Genomic DNA, 10,507 nt, shown 5'->3' with positions numbered 1-10,507 from the left:
TGGCTGTGTCACTGACGTCCTTGGCAGTAATGGCTGTAACTGTGCTTGGGTAGGAGAGGGGAGGCGGGAAGGACACTGCGCGGCTAGAGGGAACAGGAAGAAGTACATTAGTGGAATAAGATTTAGGATTAGGCTCCTAGCTTTAAAGGGCAAGGAGATGGGGCGCCTGGGTGGCTTGGTCGGTTAAGCGTCTGACTTCGGCTCAGGTCATGATCTCACGGTCCGTGAGTTTGAGCCCCGCGTCGGGCTCTGTGCTGACAGCTCAGAGCCTGGAGCCTGTTTCAGATTCTGTGTCTCCCTCTCTCTCTGACCCTCCCCCGTTCATGCTCTGTCTCTCTCTGTCTCAAAAATAAATAAACGTTAAAAAAAAATTTTTTTTAAAGGCAAGGAGAGAGGAAGGGAGGAAGCTGTCTCAAACCCACCTTATAGCCATTATGTGTCTTATAATGCCTTATGACATTCCTAAGGACATGGCCCAACACATACTTTTTATAGGCTCCATTTCTCAGATTAGTAAAATCGAGGACCAGAGAATTTAAGTGGGCCACCCAATCTCCAGAGCAGCACAGTTTCCCAGTGTAGCCCGTAGCTCTTGCATATACATTATTTGTTTCATTCGCTGGGCAACCCTGTAAGGGGTATTAAGGCTAAGTATGAGAGAATGAGTGAATTCATCTGTCTCACAGAAGTGGTAAAGCCAGGATTCAAACACTACCTTAATCACCTCAAGGAATACTTTCCTGAATAAGTTTTTCCTAACACCCATACACCACACCTCCCCAGTTAGATCTTTTCCTCTGGGCCCCCACAGCTCCCTCTGGTCCATTCTGTCACAGCACTTATCACAATACACAGCTACCATTGATTTCTGTTTTTGTCACACAACTTCCAGCAACTTGACAGCATTGGCCATGTCTGATTCATCTTGTTAGCCCCATCCTCTAATCTAGGGGACAGCATATATTAAGAGTCTATAAATATTTCCTAACTGAATGAACAAACACAGGACAAATGCAGAAACATGTTAGTGACATGTTTTTCAGAACACACAATATAACTAATAGACATGCCTAATGTCCAAGGAAAAGCATGACTTTGCAGTCTTAGGTTCCTCACCCCAAATTGCAACATGATTATTTTTCCCCAGAATTATTTTATAGTCTTAAAGCCATAATCCTCAGTGTCTGCAGAAAAGACCCAAAGAGCTGCTTTTCCTCCTAGAGGACTTAAAGGTTACCTTCCAGTTATTGCCATCAAGATAAATAGCTCTGCAATTAAAATAAAAAAATTTGTTGCTTTGAGCTTTTTCATGCTTTGGTGGTTATTGGCTCAGGATTGAGTCCCAGGAGTGGGATAACTAGGACAAAGGAAATTAACATTTTTATTGCTCTTGTTTCATATTGCCAAAGCACTGCCCAGTAAGAGTTCATGTCCATTTACACTGAAGACCAATTTGAAACCCAGCCCCGAGGAAATCCAGATCTTGCCTGTCTCCGTTGCTGGTTTTAATTTACCCATTTTGCAGTTGCCTGTTAATATTAGTTCTGACCTTTGGTGCAAGGAGAACACATGGTTGGCCTGAAGAGTAAAGGCTCCGGGTGGCTCACGAACTTCTTTGATAACTAACAGCTGATATTTCAACAGAGGGCACACATGCCCCTCTTACCCAGGGTACTTCCCTAGCCTTTCCAAGGAAACAACCAATGCCTCCAAGCTCTCTCTTTGATGCCACTCATGGACTTGCTTTGAGGGTCTAAATGCAAGAAAGCTGTGTGTTGGATAATTAGCGATGGAAGAAAAAACCTCTAGGAGAACAGGTAGGTGGGACAGAAGGAAAAATAGATGGGGTTACACAAACCCAAATCCATTCTTCAGGTTCTCTGGAAAGTTTTCTTTACATAGGGATTGCTTGAACTGTGGATTAAAGGGTATGGAAGAGTTGGAGAAAAGAGGATATCTATGTCTAATTTATGTATGTATGTATGTATCTATTTGTCATCCATTCCCACCTGTCTTTGTGGGACACTGTCATAAAGATGCAGTTCCCTAACACCTTGAAAAGTCTAACTTTGTCTATTCCAGTTTTGAGTGAACTGGATGGTAGGAATTATATCTCTTACCTCCCCAATGGTGTATAAAGTAGGTCTGGTTTGCGGTGGCACTTTGAACAAGCTTTTCACCTTTTCTGAGCTTCAGTAACCTCCTTACTATAATGGAAGTTGAAGTCCTTAGGCTACTTCCTTCAGAGGGCTGTCTCAAGGCAAAGAGGAGTGGGAGAACAGGAATCGAATTTCTGGAGATGTTTCAGGACTTCATGCTCTGAGATTAGTGATCCTGCTTTTTTTCTCTAGCCTCCACAGGCAATACCACCACAGCCGTACAGCTGCTCTTCTCCCTGAGTGACTATAGTCTGTGGAGAGTCACTCCTAGGACTACGATGCAGTGAGCCTTGGGCCCTAGGCATGGGGCTGAATATAGTGGGGGGGGATAGTGGGCCAGGGAAGTGGCTAAGAAGGAAGTGTTACCTAGGCTGTTGCCACAGAAGGTCTGATACTCACATATAAACACCTAAACTGTAAACATGTAGCCAATCTCCCCTCTACACCCTTACCCCCCATAAATGCATTCATACTCACATACTCCCAAGCATTACTAATAAGGAGATCCCATTTTGTGATTTTGTAACCCATCAGTATGGTCTTCTTTTTTTAAAAATTTTTTTAACATTTATTTATTTTTGAGAGACAGAGCGAGACAGAGCATGAGTGGGAGAGAGGCAGAGACAGGTGAGTACACAGAATCCAAAGCAGGATCCAGGCTCTGAGCTGTCAGCACAGAGCCCGATGTGGGGCTCGAACCCACGAACCATGAGATCATGACCTGAGCCGAAGTCGAATGCTCAACTGTCTGAGCCATCCAGGTGCCCCCCACCAGTATGGTCTTAATACTGCTTTTAATGGGATTCTCCCACATACCCCATACTTTGGGAGGATAGTCAGGATAAGTGGGCCTCAGGAAGTCACACTATGTAATTTTTCTTCCTACAGTTAACCTCATTTTAGAATTTGTGATAACCTCATTTTAGAATTTGTGACTCAGATCTGGGTCTTGTGTAAGTCTCTGATAGTGAACTCTTTTTTTGTAACCAGTTAACTAGACCTTTTTAGGGAAGGCTTTCATTCTTTTGTTTATTCTATTCTGCCCCATTCAAGGTTGAGAAACTTTCTAGATTCCACCTTCTACTTTTAGACCTAGTTTGCCCCCCCCCCCCAGTTCCCTGCATAGCTCTAAGTTATAACATTTACCTTTCTGAATGGGGGATTATTCATCTACATGGTTATCTCATCTAGGGCAGAGAGATATAGATTGCACAAATACTCACTGAGCAAGTGTCTTCTCTTTACCAGGACCTGAGCTGGACACTGGAAACACTGATCACAGATAACTGAGGTCTAGTCCCCATCCTCAAGTAACTCACAGTCTAGTAGGGAAGTATACAAACAAACACTGGTGGATACTTGCTCAGATAGATTGAAGCATATAGACAATACGAGAACCAAAGATAATGCCTGTCCCAGTATACAGGGAAAGTTTCCCAGAGGAGACAAACATTGAACCAGGTCTTGAAGAATGAGTCAGATTTAATTGAGAATGGAAGGAAAGATAAGGCATTTCAGGCTGAGCAAAGGCCCAGAGGTTAAAAAAAAAAAGGCATATGCTATGTTTGGGGAATCAGTGAGTCAGCCAGTGTAGTTTAAGCATGAGGGTCTAAAGAGACATATGGCTACAGAAATAGGTTGAACTTGATTGAGAAGAGCCATTCTAAAACTTTTCCATAAAGCTTGTTTAGTTCTCCTGCTTCCAGTATCAAAATTGGTAACAGTGGTAAACAACAACAACAAAAACCCAAACAACACACATACAACCACAAAAACAAAACAAAACAAAACAACAACAACAAAACCAACCAGCTAGCTAGTTCCAGTTCCAGGTAATTTTCACTTGGGTTTTCAAGCCTGGAATCCAGGTTTACCCTTTCAGACCTTGCCAATAGCCTGCTTGCTTCCTATCTCAGATTTCCTGCTGCTAAAATTATCTTTCTGCCTCTTGGCAAGTTTGTGAGGACGAAATTGTAAACATATAAGGGGGTTCATGTGACTGGCTCAATTACTTTGGACAAGTTATTTCCCCTCTCTAGACCTCAATTTCCCTGTGAGACTAGTGAGAATATTTATAAGGCACAACTAGGATATGGAATATGTTGTTGTTTTGTGCTCCATGGAAACATACATGTGAAAGGTTATTGTTAAGATTATTAGCATTGCAAATGAAAATGAGATATTACCTTACACGTGTCACAATGGCTAAAATCAAAAACACAAGAAACAACAAGTGTTGGCAAGCATGTGGGGAAAAAAAGGAACCCTGATACACTGCTGGTGGGAATGTAAATTGATGGAACCACTGTGGAAAACATTATAGAAATTCCTCAAAAAATTAAAAATAGAAATACCATATGATCCAGCAATTCCACTACTGGGTATTTACCCAAAGAAAATGAAAACACTAATTCAAAAATATATATACACTCCTATGTTTATTGCAGCCTTATTTACAATAGCTAAGATATGGAATCACCCCAAATGTCCATTGGTAGATGAATGGATAAAGAACATATGGCATATATATACACAATGGAATATTACTCAGGCATAAAAAGAATAAAATCTTGCCATTTGCAACAACATGGATGGACTTAGAGAATAATAATGTGAAGTGAAATAAGTCAGAGAAAGACAAATATCATATGATTCACTCATGTGAAATTTAAGAAGCAAACAAACAAGAAAAAAAGACAAAAACAGACTCTTTTTTTTTTTAATTTTTTTTCAACGTTTATTTATTTTTGGGACAGAGAGAGACAGAGCATGAACGGGGGAGGGGCAGAGAGAGAGGGAGACACAGAATGGGAAACAAGCTCCAGGCTCCGAGCCATCAGCCCAGAGCCTGACGCGGGGCTCAAACTCCCAGACCGCGAGATCGTGACCTGGCTGAAGTCGGACGCTTAACCGACTGCGCCACCCAGGCGCCCCCAAAAACAGACTCTTAAATACATATAAACTGGTGGCTGCCAGAGGTGAGGTAGATGAGGGGAGGGATAGAATAAATAAAAAAGATTAAGAGTACGCTTATCTAGATGATCACTGAGAAATATATAGAATTGTTGAATTATTATATTTCACACCTGAAACTAATATAACACTGTATGCTAATTATACTTCAATAAAAAAATCTAATACAAAATATAGTATGTGAAATATTGCACTGTCAGAAAAAGAAAAAAACCCAACTCAGTAGCAAGCAAAGCCAATGCTGAGGGGAAAAAAAAAGATTAACATTAGCAGAGTAATACCAGTTAGGAGACTTATTAGGATTAAGAGAGTTGTATCTCTTCCAAAGTCTAGTTCTGAGACTCTCAAGGTTCTGAGACCATCTGGAAGACTCCCTTCTTAAATCAAGCTAAACTAATTAATTAACAACAACAAAAAAGCTCTGGACTGGGAAAAATCAGGTCCGCAGTGTCTTACTCCTGACTTGGTCACTTGTTTGCTACAGGACCAAAAAAGTAAAAGTGAGTTTATCTAATTGATTAGCAAGAGCTCTTTATTTATTATAAATGTTAACCCCTTGTTATATGTTATAAGTTCCCCTTACTGTTTCTTATATGCTCAGCATTATGTTAGAAGTTGCAGATTAGCTAAAGAGGTGATTGATCATTTACTACGTAAAAAGAATGGGTGTTAAGTAATGTATTTTGAGCATTTCTAGGTTGCTTTATGTGTATTAACATGTTGAATCTTCAACAACCCTAAGCGGGTAGATACTCTTATCAGATTAAAGAAAAAAAATGAGGCACTGAGAAGTTAAGTCTTCTGCCCAGGATCTCATAGCAGAAGGAAGAGGTGGGATTCCACTCAAGTAGTATGGCTCCACAGCCCATTGCTCTTAACCACTGTGATTCACTGCCTCAATAGATTCATTTAGATGAGCAGGCTTTGAAATGTATTATAGGTTTGGAATGATTTATACACAACCGGAGGGAATCTAACCTCTGAATAGACCAGGACACTGAGAATAAATTTTTAAGGAACTTCTTAAAAGGCAAAGTGGAGCTGAGAGCATTGAAGGAAAGTGATTAGAGATTTCTATCCCCAAAAGCTTGCTCCTGTATAGCCCAGTTCAGTGGAAGAAAGTTGAGTTTCCTTGTAGCCAATCACTGGAGACTCATCAGGGGGTGGGGAGGTTGCAAAAGAATGAAGTAAGAGTACACTTGGACATCTTCCAGGTAAGCTGTGTCATTACATGAGTTCTACACATGAAAACCTCAAAACAACCCGGTGTGGAGGGGGGTTGCTAGGTAGAGCACACACATCTGGGTGGGATGGTTCTGGCCTATGGACTTGTCCTACTTTGAGGTCATTGCTCCCTGATCCCCACACTCAGCCTGCTGCAGCCTTCACCCTAAGCCTCCACCATCTTCACAGCTTGGCTTGAAGAGCTGTAGTCAGGTTGTGGATCAGATCATGATGCCTTTCTCCCTGGGGTTCCTAATGGCAGCTGGAAGCCATGTGGGCAGTGCTTACCATCTCTCCCCCAAAAAATGGCTGCATTCACTCCTCTTCCAAACGTTTACTCTAATTTATTTAGCCTTGGTTGGGGAGAACATAAAGATGACCAGATGGTGTCCATCTCTCCAAGTATGCTCCCTAAGCAGAACATTTTAGAAGGGAGAGGCCCTGTGGTGGGAAAGGCAGCAGAATTCAGGGGAAGACAATAGTTACAGTAACATTTGGGGGTGGAGGAAAACAGGGAGACAATGAACCTTCCACTTCCAGTTTGGGTTTTTGATTGCTAGCTCAAAATATTGCAGTTTTCAGTAGGGATTTTTTTGTTTGTACTTGAGAACCTTGAATTTGTGATGTGGATCTCTAGAGGTTTCTGGGTTAGAATTTGACATTCTACTTGGGCGCATTTTTATTTCAAAGCTGTGAAAGCTGCTGAGACATGTCTCCATCACCTTTACTTTTTCCACCCCACACAGGATGTAAGCACATGATCTTTGGTCTTTTATTTGCATACTCTACTAGTCCTGTCTTCATTGGAGGGAAGTAACTGGCCAGACCTAGGCTATCTTGCTGGCTACCTTCCTTGCTGGGCTCCAACTTATCTCCTATGTACACAGCCCTTGGAGTTCAGAGGCCTCTGCTGACCTCTGCCCAACCTCTCTCTCTCTCTCTCTCTCTCTCTCTCTCTCTCTCTCTCTCTCTGTCACTCTGCGCCCAAGCCCCCACTGGTACATACAGGCACAGAGGCAGGCAAGTCAGGCAAGGACTAGGAAAGAGGAGAGGGGGCTGGATACAGGCTGCCAGAGGGCTCAGAAGCCCAGTGCACCTCCCTGTCCCAACTCTGTACACCTGCTGCTGTGGCCACAGCAACAGAAGAGATAGCTAGTAAGGCAGGAGTGAGGCCCAGTACCTTGTGGACAGTGGTGTCATTAGCTGTGATGCCTAAGATGTCTCGAGAGATGGAAGAGCTCACCCAAACCAGGTTGCAGAAGATCTGGATTCCACATAGCAGTGGCAGCAGCGGATTACAACGGAGGAGGGGCTGTAAGTGTGATTTGCTTCCATGGGCCTCAAGGTGGTGGTGGTAGAGGGGGTATATAAGAGCAAAGGACATGCTCCCCATCTACCCCCAACTCAACCTGAAAGTGGGACTAGATAAGCAGCTGAATTAAATAGCTGAAAAATAACAAAAGGCCAATGGCAGAAAAGATAGAAAAAGAATGAGAGAAAGACAAAAAGAGAGAGATGAAGGACAGAGAAAGAATGCAGATTAGGTAAAGACCATCTTAATCAGAGCGATTTTTCACTAGGCACTTTTTTCTTTCTTATCCAGAGCTTATTTCAAATGCTTATTGTTTGAAATTTCACATTTCTAATTTGGAACTGTTCAATGCTGGCCTAGAATGTTTCATTTTGGTGATCTCAGTGAAGTGTCTGGAAATTGGTCTTGTCTGATAGTGCTTGGGTGAAATAAGGTGATGGTTCCTGGCATAATTTCTCAGGGAACAGGTGCTGGATACATAATAGTACCACGTCATTGGTCAGTTTGTCTCCTCCATTTTCTCAAGCCTCTTATGGTAAGTTTCTATCTGTCTGATGCCCTGGGTGTCCTGTCTCCTGCATTGCTATCTTGGCATACATGGACACTTTTGCTGTTCTGGGAATTTGAGAGAGAAAACACTCAGCTTCTCAGGGACACCCTGCTGTGAAATATTCACTTGGAGAACTTAAAGAGCAGGGACAAAGGAGAATCAAACAAAACTTGTATATATATATACAATATATACTATATATATACACACACAATATATATACACAATATATGCTATATATATAAATATATATACTATTTATATAAATATATATACTATATATATAAATGTATATACTATATATATATATATATATATATATATATAAACTGTAGTATACCATTCCCCATAGATAACAGGGATGGTTGTGAACCAAGGTGCTTCCAGCCCGAGGATATGGCTTGAGGAGCCATGAGGTGGGCACAGTTAAGACAGTTGTGCACTGTGGGACCCAGACATCTTGAGAAACAGCTGACTAAGTTTCCACTATACAAATGTTCGAGGATGTTCAGGCTCAAGGATTTTGGGAGGAGATGTAGTTGCTTAGAGAATACAGGAAGATGTAGGATGTTAAAATATGGTATGTAGTATGTAAGATGAAGACAGAGGAAGAAGAGGAAGAGGCAGAAAAAAATCCAGCCTCCTGTTCTCTTTCCTTCTTCTATCCACCAGCAGTTTCACTCACTCATCTAGAGATCTGGGAGCCTGGATGAGACTGAGAATTACATCTCACCTCCGTCCAGTCAACCACTTTGATCCTTTCCAAGGGACAGTTGGGTCTAGCTGGCAAGCAGGCAAGCTAGTCTCTGCACACCTGGGTCCTACAGAGTTAGGCCTTTTATATTCCTGTGAACTCTTTCAGGTTGCAGAACTATTATACATAAATCACTTAATATAGTTGCTGTCATGTAGAGGGTGCAAAACAAATATGTGCTCACTTTAGTTCTGAGCCTCTATTTCCTCAACTGCAAAACAGGATTAATAACTACTCCCCACACCATGTTGTTGGGGTGATTTAGTGATTCAGAGGTTCTGGATCCAGACTGCCTAGGTTTGAATCCCAGCTCGGCTACCTCCTGCCTCTGTGACTTTGGGAGAGTATCTTTACCTCCCTGTGCTTCCATTGTTCCATCTGTAAAAAGAAGTGACTAATAATGTTGTTGTGAAGATTAGAGAGCTAAAGTATATGAAATGTTTAGAGAATTGTCTGGCTTAAAATAAGTGCTCAATGAATGTTAGGTATTATTTAAACAACGTAGGTGTGTGATCTTTTTGCCCATCATATCTTCAGCATCAAGCTCAGAGCCTGGCACATAGCAGGTATTTAATGCTCTACTTCCACTCTACCACTTATCATAGGCAAGCATGGGCTCTGTTTGCACAAGACAGTCACTCATTAGTGATTGACTGACTTATGTCAGACCACAGATGCAATAAACTTAGTGTTTGCCAAATCCTGCCCTGGGCAATGTCTGCCTCACCTCCCTTGCTGGGGAGTCTATTTACCACTGAAAGACCTGAATCATCTTTTGCTTGGAGCATCCTCTCTAGAAGACCTACTTGGCCCCAAAGGAGGCAGTGGGCGAGGAGATGGACACAATCAATGATGCTATTCTGAGAACTAAATTCTTTAACATGTGTAAAGTGCTTGAAAAGCTGTGTATGTTCATCTGCACTTGTTTTATCATTCAACATTATGTTTTGTGTGCCATCTATATTATTGTGCATGCAGTTACATTGTTTATTCTCCATGCTATGCAATGCTACATTTTGTGAATATCTCATGGTTTGTTTACCCATCTAACTGTTTATGATCATTTAGGTAGTTTCTAGCTTTTGGTTATGAACAATAGTGCAATAAAAATTTTTGTCCACATAAATCTTGGAAGCAACTTTTCATTTTTTTTTAATTTTAGAGAGAGAGAGCATGCACGAGCAGGGTAGAGGGGCAGCGGGGAGAGAGAGAGGGAGAGAGAGAGAGAGAGAGAGAGAGAGAGAGAGAGAGAAGCTTAAGCAGGTTTCATGCTCAGCATGGAGTCCAACACGGGGCTTGATCCCAGGACACCAGGATCATGACCCAAGCCGAAATCAAGAGTCAGACATTCAAATGACTGAGGCACCCAGGTGCCCCAGGAATCAGCTTTTTAAGTTACCATACACACACACACACACACACACACACACGCAAACCTTTTGAGATTTTGATTGGAATTGCATTCAATGTGTAAATCAATTTAAGGAGAGTTAACATTTTTGTGACATGGAGTCTTCTGTAAACATAGTATGTCT

General features: G+C 41.8%; 1 protein-coding gene across 4 annotated transcripts in view; it reads left to right on the top strand.

The window, feature by feature from the left end:
- The first annotated feature begins 1,510 nt into the window (after positions 1-1,510).
- Positions 1,511-10,507, top strand: part of PFKFB1 (6-phosphofructo-2-kinase/fructose-2,6-biphosphatase 1) — a 125,897-nt gene continuing 116,900 nt past the window's right edge. For 2 of the 4 annotated variants that reach the window (XM_043571442.1, XM_043571440.1), the window contains exon 1: positions 1,511-1,817. Coding sequence is in view for 2 of the 4 variants with exons in the window: in XM_043571443.1 (XP_043427378.1) it covers positions 1,790-1,817 (28 nt within the window). In the remaining 2 variants the exon portion in view is untranslated. The remainder of the gene's footprint in view (positions 1,818-10,507) is intronic. The other 2 variants (XM_043571443.1, XM_043571441.1) reach the window with 1 other exon arrangement.

The sequence above is a fragment of the Prionailurus bengalensis genome, chromosome X, assembly GCF_016509475.1.
Source record: "Prionailurus bengalensis isolate Pbe53 chromosome X, Fcat_Pben_1.1_paternal_pri, whole genome shotgun sequence".
Lineage (NCBI taxonomy): Eukaryota > Metazoa > Chordata > Mammalia > Carnivora > Felidae > Prionailurus > Prionailurus bengalensis.
Note: the sequence above shows the minus strand (reverse complement) of the source record. Positions and strands in the feature narration are given on the sequence as shown.